The sequence below is a fragment of the Sebastes fasciatus genome, chromosome 1 (assembly GCF_043250625.1).
Source record: "Sebastes fasciatus isolate fSebFas1 chromosome 1, fSebFas1.pri, whole genome shotgun sequence".
NCBI lineage: Eukaryota > Metazoa > Chordata > Actinopteri > Perciformes > Sebastidae > Sebastes > Sebastes fasciatus.
The window spans coordinates 37,979,328-37,991,783 of NC_133795.1; the positions used below are offsets into that span (position 1 = coordinate 37,979,328).

The following is a 12,456-nucleotide window of genomic DNA, read 5'->3' on the forward strand; positions in this document are numbered from 1 at the left end:
TTGTCCACGTAATCCTAATCCATGTGGACAGTCAGCGCAGACCTTTGCACACATAGGCTGATGATGAACTTTTTGTCACACGGACACTCACGGCGACATGGATATAGAATCTATACATTGCACTCAACCTCTTAAGCCCTAGGGTGCTGGAAGATGGGGTTTGTCTAGACAGACATACCCAAAATAAATCAAGAATAGCTTCACAACTGCCAAGTCTATCTGCATGATCTTGGTCTCTATGGATGGGTAAGACCTCAAAGAATTTATCCCCAGTGTCAGTGACATTGTGTCTTTTACTATGCCTGAGTACATTGTGATGAACCAAAGGAAAAAATTGCATTTTTATCTTGGCCTAAAATGTTTATAGCAATGATGCCATGCACAGAGCTGCCACTGAATTCATTCAGCAACTCCTTGACTACAACTGTGCCAAAGCAGATATCAATAACACAAAGCACATAGATTCTACAAAGGGTTTAAGTAAGGATAGGACCAGGAGGACTCTCCATTTGGCCACTTGGATGCCCAAAGTGTGCCAAATGGGTTTTCTACCTTTTGAAAGGGATTCTGGCTGGATGGAGCCTTTGGCCATGATATTTACCCTGTGCATCATCATATTCTACCATTGTGCTCAGTATCAAATAAAATCAATAAAAAACAACTAAACTGTATAATTTTGACTCCAAATGGAGTAGTTTTATTCTAATAATAAAATATGATCAAGTAAAACTTAGATAATAACAAATAAGATCAATAACAATGTAAATAAGATAACAGAAAATAATCTAAAGTCAAGTATGTACATTCAATATAAAAACGGTCAAAAATATTATAAAGTAGAAATACAATTTCTCGTGTTGATTTTGTAATTAAAATATTGAAATCATTGCCAAACAAACATTGTTTGGACAAAATCCACTTGGAGTGTTGTTTTAGTAGCGTTAAGGCCTCGTCTTTTAGAAACTATTCAGAAAAAAGACCACCACAGCTTTTTATAAAGTTTTTAAAGGCAGTGTTTTAACACACAGCTCAGACGAATTCGGTACCGGGTCCATCGGGTAAAAGAGGTTAAAGTCAGTAGTTGCAAAAAGCTGTCTAGTCCTTGACTATCTTTAGAGGGACTAAACCTCTGTGAATTGTAGAAAAGTTCAGGTGAATGGGCAGGTAGAACAAACTGCACTAAAACAAGTTATATGACCCATTAGTTCATACTTTGATTGGTTTGTTCGGTTGGTTTATACTGCGTTTTGGCTGGTTGCTTGCATGTAGGATGCTGGTTTGAGGTGATCCTTGGCTGCATGACAGTGAGCATTAGTTTGACAAACAAAGAACAGTCCCAATAGGTGTCTGTATTTCAGAGAAACCACTGTTTGTTCAGAAGAAGAGTTGTTTGATTCTGTTCCAGGAACGAACTGCAGGTCATTGCACATGTCAGTGAAAATGAAATGTGTTGGTTCTGTCACTGGAAGCTTTTGGTTGTTTCAGTTTGTTTAATCACTCTTGATCACTTGGTTCCGCTCTAGAGTCACTTTCCATGTGTTTATATTCATATTTCAAACAAATTTCCTTCTGTCTATGTCATGTTTAATGTTATGATACCAGCCATATTATCGGCCCAGAGAATTCACCAGTGTTTTCGTTAATGCTGTTTCCATCCTTCCTGATGCAAATTCAAAAATAGGCACTACAGGAATGCACTGCTGTTTTTGTTCTGTTTTTGTTCTGTTTTTCTTGTGTAGCATAAAGGAACGACTACAACAGCATTTATTTGTGCAACCCTGTGTTGCAGAAAGACAATAAATGATCCTTGAACTTTGAATCTTTGAACCTTAACCTTTGGGGATGTGGAGCAGAAGCGATCTCATACTTTGAAAGGTCAGCGCTGTTGTGTGGATATATCAGCGCCTCGGTGCTATAACATCAGGGTTATTGGCTATGGGAATATTGTCTGTAAGCCCCCAATGATTTGGTCTATCACAGTATTACCACTTTGTGTTGAAGCACAGTTCATGGTAATCCCAAAGCTGCTGCTGTCTCGTCTCTTCTATTTATTATTATGAAGTGTTTCTATCTGCCGCTTCCTCTGTGGTTGAATGACCTTCCCTCGCTGAGGGCGGAGTCATTCTTGTCTTCCAGGCTAAAAACTCGACTTCTTATGATGAACTTCACATTATCGTCTCCCTGCTGAGCCAGAGCTCTTATCAGCTCGTCGCCATGACAGCACCCCTCTCCTGTTGTTCCAACACTTCATGATCAGCATATTGGTCTGAGAGTAATTTGAAATCAAAACATATTCTATGGTCATTGTTGATTATTTAGGGGTGCTTTTAGACCGAAATTATTTTATTTGTTTCAAAGGAATTGTGGTGCGTTTGTTGATTTGGTTCAGATCATTTAGACTGGTATGAAAGCTGTCAATCAAACTGATGCAGAAAGTGAAATGGAATTCCATTGTCCTCTCCTGGTTTCCTCCCGTGGTCACAATTCTCCCGTATTTCTCACGATTTATGGCAAATCTTCACACTTCTTTTTCCTTTTCGTTATCTTAGCCTGTTTCTGGAACTGAACAGTGTATATAATCCCTACTGTTTCCACCCGGACGACAATAGAGCTACACCAACTGTCATTTCCCGGCTGAAAAGAGCAGTCTATGCTCGCGACACAGCGTGGTTTGAGGTCATGTTTAAGCTGCGCTCGCCACAGCGTGCAGCGCCCGAAGTCGGGCTTTGCTAGATGCAGCGAAAACCGTTAGAAATAATGTGTTTCAGAGGTCAGTGGTGGTGTTGTATTGTTGTGTCTGAAAGGAGATTCAGTGAGTGAAAGAAGGAGAGAGATATGGAGAGAACTAAGAGAAAGAAATACTCAAGCAGGAGCAGAAATAAATAAAAACTGATGAATATTATTTTATATCAGAGATTCATAAACCGAGGTCACACCAGAGGGGCGAATTATTCAGTTTTCTTTCCTGGGAGTTAAAGGTAAAATCAAAAGTTTAACATTAAAAATGCTGTTGCAGTGAACTTATTATTTTGTTATTTTCACTCTTTTAAAGTCACCAGAATGCAGGAAACACATTTTGAAAATCAGTTTTTCCATGTTGACACCGGAGAAGATAAACAAACACATGAGGTTCAGTAATGTGCAGCAAGACTTGCTCTCCTCAGGATTTTGATTACAAATTCTAAATATTTTTGTAATATTTTATTGTTTATTGCAATGATCCTTATTTAATTTTGTGTTGCATAAATTACAAACTTTCTTTCCTTCGACCTGCCTCCTCCTCCTCAGTGAGTAGGTTTCAACATTTACCCCAATGCCTTTTTGAAAATGAAGAAAATAGGCATCAACTCTCTGCATGCAGCTGTAGACTGTACTATATGAGAGTGATGTTAGATATCAGTTATCACTCTTTAGCGACAGCAACAAGGCAAATCATTTTTTTTACAAAGTGATTCAAAGCTGCATTTCCCCAGAGCCCGAAAGAATGAAGATTCTTCTGGATTCTTCTGATATTCTAGCGCAGTACTTTGGTAACTGACATGAATCCAAACTAACAGCTTTAAATAACTCCAAATGCAACGTGCACTTCAGAGCAAAACTGGTACAAATCAGAATTGTTGATCTTGTGATGTTGAATCCTGGGAGCCCACTTTAAACTGCAGACCTTTAAAATATTAAACCGGCTTCAGCAGTGTGCTGTATGTAGCAGGCAGTATATAAAGAAGCAAAAAAAAAACATAAATTAAACATGGGCACACTAAGAAATGATGACAGAGAGATGCAACCAAACAACAGGGAAAAATCTGAAAACAGAAAAGTGAAGGATGACCGTTTACAGCCGAATCTCTTCTCTGGATGAATCACACTACATGTTCATATGTGAGTCCTGGAGAGGTTCGCCTGACTCTGTCATTGTGTTCAAGTGAGTTGAAGTCATAATCATGATATTTTCAACAGCATCTGTATAATCTGTGTGATCACAGCCCTCTATGATGTTAGCTTTAACTGCTAATCCTACAGACAGAGTCACAGGGAGAGGCTGCCGGTAGGATTTTCTGCAGCGGAGTGTGTTTGTGCAATTTTCATTGAACCTGGAGAGCTTCATCGTTCTGGACGGAGCACAAGGTCAATCTCAACTGGCGGGTTTTTTTGGTGATTTGCTCAAGGGCATCTCAGCAGTACGGATATTATTGGTTTAGCCAAGAGTCATTAGTCATCAAGTCAGGTCACTATTTTCGGGCCGACCAGCGGTGTAAAGGATACGAAAAGTAAAAAAAAATTCTCATAGAAAAAAAAAATAATCCAGTTGGATATGGAGCAAATGATTACATGATTTTACAGTTTAATTACAATCACTGAATAAATTGATACAAAGCTGTTATAAATCTATTAGTACTGTCAATCGATTAAAATATTTAATCACGATTAATCACACGTTTTTTTTCTGCTCAAAATGTACCTTAAAGGGAGATTTGTCAAGTATTTAATTCTCTTATCAACATGGGAGTGGGCAAATATGCTGCTTTATGCAAATGTATGTATATATTTATTATTGGAAATCAATTAACAACTCAAAACAATGACAGATGTTGTCCAGAAACCCTCACAGGTTCTGCATTTAACATAAAACAATATGCTCAAATCATAACATGGCAAACTGCAGCCCAACAGGCAACAACAGCTGTCAGTGTGTCAGTGTGTGACTTGACTATGACTTGCCCTAAACTGCATGTGATTATCATAAAGTGGGCATGTCTGTAAAGGGGAGACTCGTGGGTACCCATAGAACCCATTTTCATTCACATATCTGGAGGTCAGAGGTCAAGGGAACCCTTTTGAAAATGGCCATGACAATTTTTCCTCGCCAAAATGTAGCGTAAGTTTTGCCCGCTATGATCTCTGAAAGATTGATTGGGAAATTAGTGGCGTTAAAACGTTATTAACGCGTTAATAAAATAAAATCTATTAATTACATTTGTATTTAAATTATACATTAATGGCTACAAAATAAAAAAAAGATTACATTCGCCAATTTATAATTATATTTCCTTATTCTGTAAATGATTAGTTAATGAAAGGAATGACAAAATAAATCGTTTTAGTTTTACATGTATTGTGTCTGTCTATAATATTATATCCCTCAATTCATTTGAGTTATCTTTAAATGTTTTTAACATATAGATTTTCTAGAAAGATGGAAGTCTTGATGGTAATTGAGGATAAAAATATGACAAAATATGATCTGAAGCTCATTTCAGTTTAAAAGCTAAAATGTACATTACAAGCACAAAGTCGGCTCTCTGATTCATTACAAGCTTTATCCCGTTTTATGCTAATGTATGCGTGTATCATCAAGCCATGAAGCCCGGAAGGAGGAAGCTTTTAAAGCTAATTTGCTTATAGAGCATGAGCTCACTGGGCTTTAGCATTTTAGTACACAGTCTCTGTGTGTGAGAGCAGAGACACGGGAAGTGTTGCTCTGTTTCCATTAAAGGCTGTTTGCGATGGAAATTGGTGCATTTACTTGTACGATGCTTTACAATGACAACACTCAAGATCCTATTCATACTGTGGCTTAGATTCTCTTTGTATAATCTCTCCTGCTAATGTACAGGCCTGTACATGAGGCACAGTCGTGAGATTTATTAAAGGGATGAAATTGAATCTCTTTCACCCGACAAACTCGGTACCGGGTTCGGCTGAGCTGTGTGTTAAAACACGGCCTTTAAAACTTCATACAATGTCTTTTTTCGGAATAATTTCTAAAAGATGAGGCCTTAACGCTACTAAAACAACACTCCAAGTCTATTTCTTCCAAACAATGTTTGTTTGGCAATTATTTTAATATTTTACTTACAAAATCAACGCACGAGAAATTGTATTTTTACTTAATAGTATTTTTGACCGTTTTTATATTGAATGTACATACTTGACTTTAGATTCAATTTTGTTATCTTATTTACATTTTTTTTTATCTTATTTGTTATTATCTAAGTTTTACTTGATCACATTTCATTATTATAATAAAACTACTCCATTTGGAGTCAAAATTATGCAATTTTGTTGTTTTTTATTGATTTAATACTGTGCACAATGGTAGAATGTGATGATATACAGAGTAAATGTCATAGCCAAAGGCTCCATTGTGCGCACATAGCCTCCTGTAGTTGATATCAGTAGTATTTTAGAGACAGATTCCCTTTCAACAGGTAGAAAACCCAGTGTGCCAAATGGAGAGTCCTCCTGGTCCTATCTTTACTAAAACCTTTGTAGAATCTATGTGCTTTGTGTTATTTATATCTGTTTTGGCACAGTTGTAGTCAAGGAGTTGCCGAACGAAATCAGTGTCATCTCAGTGCATGGCATCATTGCTATAATTATCCACTGTCTAATCTTGAAAACATTTTAGGCCAAGATTTCTACTCCTACACAATCTAGATTGAACTTCCTACTGCGAGGTTTGACAGCAGTTGAGCTGGGAAGGTCCGATGACATCATTCTGCATAATAAGTAGCCATGTGCTTCTGTTTACAGCTGTGTGCATCTGTGCTCAGCCGGTCAAACACATCGTGGAATTAAAAAAAAAAAATCAAACATGCTAGACTTTCTGTCGGGACGTTGGTTGTCGTGTACTATGACACACTACACGAGATAAAACAATTGACTGTCGCCCACGACACTCATTTATTGTTCCCGATCCGAGTCGACACCCTACCACGGCCGTGTCGGGCTATAATCGGGCTGATATTGTGTAGTCTGAACCGGGCATAACACGTACCTACTTACCTACATAAGCCTACTGTGTTCACCTTGCAGTACTTGCAATGATGCATAAATGACTCCTCATGCAGAAACTTGAAAACAGCCTGCATTCCCTGTGTGTGTACAGTATGTTCAAGTTCCTTCTCTTAGCAAACTCATTCCCACAAACTTTTACTCACTATCTCTCTCTCTCACTCACCCCCGCGCACATGTGCACACACACGCGCACACACACACGCACGCACGCACGCACGCACGCACGCACACACACACACACACACACACACACACACACACACACACACACACACACATTGGATTTGCTGGATCAACACTATTCTGTTGTCCACTGAATGTGGACCTCTGAAACAAACACACACAGGTCCCTCTGGGCCGAGCTCAATTTGATTCATTAGAGTTTGACCAATCAGGTTTGGGATGTTGTTGTCACTGGGAAGGTCAGGAGGACCAGAGATCATCAAATCAAACGCACACACAAAGAAAGACAAAGGTTCTTAACCTGACTTTTAGCCTTTGACTTTTCTTGAGATGCAGGCTCTTTCCTGTAACACACACACACACACACACACACACACACACACACACAGTCAGCAGTGTTAGATCATACATATTCTCTCTCCAGACTCACTGCTGGATATCTTTAATGAGAGACAGAAGAGCAGCCAAGCAGGTCTGTTTTTCATGGTTTAGGCACCTTCGTTCAAATAAAGGGAAATCTAATATACTACGGCCTAACATCATATTTTAGACAACAGAATGCTTCCAACTTTGTGGTAACTGTTTGTGTTTAGCCCTTTCCTGTTTCAACATGAGAATGGCCTCCATGCACAATGCCAGCACCATCAAGAAATGGTTTTCCCAGTTTGATGTGGAAGAGCTTGACTGGCCCGTACGGAGCCCTGACCCGACGCAGACCCTCCGCCGTTTTCTACTTTTTCGTTACGGCTCGCGGCGGCCGGCTGGTTTGTTTTGGTTGACAGATACGGAATGGATATGACGTCACGTTACTCAGACTACAACAATAAAAGCGGTAACTTCCTTCTACCTCCACATAGACTCAAATGAAGCAAATATATCGATTCTGGCATTAAAACATCCATTTCAAAATCGTAAAATAAATAAATCACGATGTGCTGTTTTTTCTGTCTCCTGATGTCGCTCCGCTTCGTGACATTGTTGACAGACCGAACAAACAAACAAACCAGTTGTTCCATCTCCTCTCTGCTGACTCATCTGTCAGACTCCTACTACTGTACTGTACCATCAGTGGTTGACATGACTCATTCACTGAAGTGGCATTCAGATGTAAACCTGGCATTTACAGGAAGCTGAGAGTCGAGTAGATATGAAGTAGTGATGAAATGTGACGCATAATCCACTGGAGTTTTTTAGCAGTCGGTGAGGAGAGTAGCTACGTTTTTAATCTGGGTCTCTTCTAACCCGTAGGCTATCTATGAGGCTGATAACCGCTGATAACGCCCATTCAATCAGCTGATAACATTTGAAGCAGGTGCCTCTTCAGGCCTCTAAAAGATTCTGAAATCAATCAATCTCTGATGGAGAAGTCACTTTGGGATCACAAATTATTGCTTCACTTTAAGGGGTCACAAGCCAAAAGGTTGGGAACCGATGATATGGGCTGATTTGTCTTTTTTAGGGGGGTACAGGGAGTCTTTAGGGGGAGATAGCAGGTCAACAGTAGATGTTACATAGAAGTGGTGTACATCATCTGAAAGCTGGTAACCTGAAGATTAATTTGAGATGCAGCACTGTGTGTCAAGTTGTTCTAGTCATAAATCAGAAATAAACATGAATTAAATAATTAATTCATTAGGACAGATTTGGTGCTAAATTTAAAAAAAATGTATCATTGAAAAATTGATAAAAAATGATCAATAATCCCTCCAAAATACCACATCAAGACACCAAAACCTTGAGGAACACCACAGAAAAAGCCATGCTGTGATTTGGGATCAAAAACTTTTGACATTTGGAGATTTCTGAAAGAATTGCATTGTTCGGCGATTGGATGGCGAGCACTTCTGTTGAGTAAACTGCTCAGAAACCCCCTTATTATCAATCTATCTAGGAAAGCCATCCATCCTCTGAATGCTCTAGGTATCCTGGGATTGTGGCTGTAAAGTTTCATGAGGCTGAGATTATCCTAGAGGTCACCACAGGTCATTTTATACAGCGAGGTCAAGTTTAAAAAACTGGTCTCACTACAATGAAATGTCTCCTATGGGGACTAACATCATCACACATGAATACAGTTGGGCTCATTGGATCCACAAGAGTCTCAGCTTTACAGTGATACCCAATTTATGTAATTCAGGACTGTTTAGGGACCCCAGTATGCAGAAATATTCAGACACACCATTTTAGAATATGAGACAATAACACATTTATAGTGCATGAAAATAACTGCATGTGATTATCATAAAGTGGGCATGTCTGTAAAGGGGAGACTCGTGGGTACCCATAGAACCCATTTACATTCACATATCTGGAGGTCAGAGGTCAAGGCACCCCTTTGAAAACGGCCATGCCAGTTTTTCCTCGCCAAAATCTTTGGATTGTTATTTAGCCACTTCATCCAACATGTTAGCATGACATGGTTGGTACCGAGGGATTCCTCAGGGCTTCTAGTTTCGTGTGATATATCTTCACTCTAGCTCTAAAACTGAACCTGCTACAGTCTCTGAAAGACAGTAAAGTCGGTCGGGATCGCGGGTCTCAGAGGGTTAATGAGTAATAGAACTATTCTTACCATAATTTAATTCATTTGTAATATACTGCACAAACAGAATCATTTAAGAGACCCAAATGTTCCTCAACGCCCCCATCTTTTTCCATCCCTCCATCTCTTCTCTCATTTTTTATTTTTCTGTTCTGTCATCTCTCAATGGCCTCCACATGTTTTAAACCGACGCTTGTTCTCCTGATCTCTCCTCTTCTAAATATCTTCCTTTTCTTGTCCCTTAGTTTTTATTTCCTCCCAGTTCTCCCCTTCTGTCCTCCTCTCCTCTCCCCTCCTCTCCTCCATCTTACCTTCTCCTGTTGTCTTCTCAGCTAGTGTTCATTAGTTATGTGCATGGAGGGAATCGGCATGCAGCAGAGATGGAGATGAAAACTACATTTGGTTTTCAAATCCTGCTCTGTGATCGATGGAGCTAGTCTCATGTGAAGAAGCAGTGGGTTTTGGGGGTTTTTTTCTGCTCGCCTGATCAGCGGAAACTTGTTGGTTGTTGTTTAATGCAAAGAGACATTTGACTGGAGCTTCCCTTTCAACAGAAGTGCTTCTTTTAGTAATGAGTAGTCAGGAATTCACCGGTTGCGTATAATGTCTACATTGTGAATAGTCCCTATTTGGTGGAACATTGTTTCACTGACCTACTGCTAGTTCAGCTAGACGTATATCTGTTTTGAATGTCTGTCCTTGGTCACACAATCACAGGATTCAATCCCAGTAGATTGGTGATACCTCTCCACATATTAGACCGTCTGAACAGAGTGAACTTTATGTGATCAGAAAATCAAAACTCACCGAGTCTGTTATTCTACTTAACAAGAAGGCCCCGCACCCACACATATAACTGTCTTCTTATTGCTTTTCTTACAAAAGCACGACTCGTATCTCTGCACCAAGGTCTTGATATCTGTGTGAACGATGAATGAACACTAAGTACGGTTTGCTCAGTGAAGAAACTTATCTCCTGAGACACTGTGAACCTCAAACTTCTTGTCTCGACAGTTATTTATACTGCAATGACTCATGCTTTCCCAGCAGGTTTGAGTCTCAGTGATTGCAGATGTGCTAACACCAGTTATCTCTTCTCTTTTATTCCCTTCAGACCCCCCATCTCTCTGCGTATCTCCCTCCCAACCCATGCATCTGTCAGTCGCTTCCGCCGCCCGTGTCTCCAGCATGGCGCTGAAGGTCCAGACCAGCAACGTGACCAACAAGACAGATCCAAAGTCGATCAACTCCCGGGTGTTCATCGGCAACCTGAACACAGGGGTGGTGAAGAAGATGGACGTGGAGAGCATCTTCTCCAAGTATGGCCGGGTGCTGGGCTGCTCCGTGCACAAGGGCTACGCCTTCATCCAGTACGCCAGTGAGCGGCACGCCAGGGGGGCCGTGATCGGGGAGAACGGCCGGGTGCTGGCCGGACAGACGCTGGGTGAGTCCACGTGACGCAGCGTGAATTATCAGGCTGTTCTCTTCCCCTGTTTGTACTTTTACCTACGAAAAGTAATACTCTGTACTTTGTATATAACCCACGTAATTGCTAGCCAGGACGTGCAGGGTGGCCACTAAGGACGTCAGGAGACGTAGTATAAAGAGCACAAAGTGCACGTAGGGAGGATGACGGGCTAGAAGGACGGGTCAAAGAAACCCAGGAGAACGCTGTTCATGTCCCGTGTGTCAAGCCAAGTCAATTTTATTTTAATAGCCCAAAATCACAAATCACAAACTTTCCTCGAGGGGCTTTACAATCTGTACAGCATACGACACCCTCTGTCCTTTACAGTACGACCCTCTCATCGGATAAGGAAAACTTAATACAACATATACAATCCATATGACAAAAAATAACACATGTGAGAAGGTGGATCCAGGAGGATGTCAAGCAGCTTCCCGGCGTCGCCAAACAGACAGTCAGAGCAAAACAACCTCCTCTCAGTGTTAAACAGGTAGAGGCAGAGCAACACGACCTCCTCTCCATGGCAAACAGATAGAGTCCGAGCAACACGACCTCCTCTCCACACCAGATAGGTAGAGCCACTGCAACACGACCTCCTCTCCACGCCAATCAGATAGAGCCAGAACAGCACGACCACCTCTCCACGCCGAATAGATGGAGCTAGAGCCAGATCAACACGACCTCCTCTCCATCATGGAACCTAGAGAGAGGACCGTATTTTTGTTTTTTCATTCACAGTAGCTTAGCAATGTAAACGTACGTTACCCGTGCCAATAAACCCCCCTTGGACTGAGGTAAGTTGTTAGAGGCTGTGTGTGAAGTCATGTCTGTAAAGGGGAGACTCATGGGAACCCACAGAACCCATTTTCATTCACCTATCTTGAGGTCGGAGGTCAAGGGACCCCTCTGAAAATGACCACGCCAAAACTGAACCTGCAGCCAGTAGAGTCGGTCTCAGAGGGTTAAAGGTGCTAAATTCCTAAAGAACATCACAGTCCTTCCTGCGTTGGTACTGAATGTAAGTACTGGACATGAATCAACATCTTTCCAAGATGAGTATCATTTGACAAAAAGACTAACTGCCTGACGTCTGGCTGTTAAAAACTCCAGAGTCGGTTGACTGATGAATGTCTTCAGAGCATACGGTCGTGTAATAATCTGACTTAAGTTCAGTGAACTTGCTGCGACTGCAGAAACTTTGACGACCCCTTACATCCATTTTCCTCTCGAGTGTTTATGTCTCTCTCCCACCTTTCCTCTGCGTTACTGTGCAATGACATATCAGAGGGGAAATCAGAGTGTTGCCTTTACGCCCCTGGAGTGTTTTCTCCCGTCTGTCTGTTCCCCGGCGGCGGAGCGGCGAGAGACGAGCTGTCAGCGAGCTGCTGTGAAGAACTCATTTGGTTTATGTTCAGTCACTGCAGAGCTGCGCTTCTCTAATAGTCTCTCTGAGTGTGTGTTTGAC

General features: G+C 41.0%; 1 protein-coding gene across 1 annotated transcript in view; it reads left to right on the forward strand.

Moving 5' to 3' along the window:
* The window catches only part of raly (RALY heterogeneous nuclear ribonucleoprotein), a 167,037-nt gene that overhangs the window by 79,256 nt on the left and 75,325 nt on the right, over nucleotides 1–12,456 (forward strand). Inside the window, 1 exon segment of the mRNA XM_074647825.1 lies at nucleotides 10,638–10,967. Within this exon segment, the coding sequence (XP_074503926.1) occupies nucleotides 10,673–10,967 (295 nt within the window). The 5' untranslated portion in view covers nucleotides 10,638–10,672.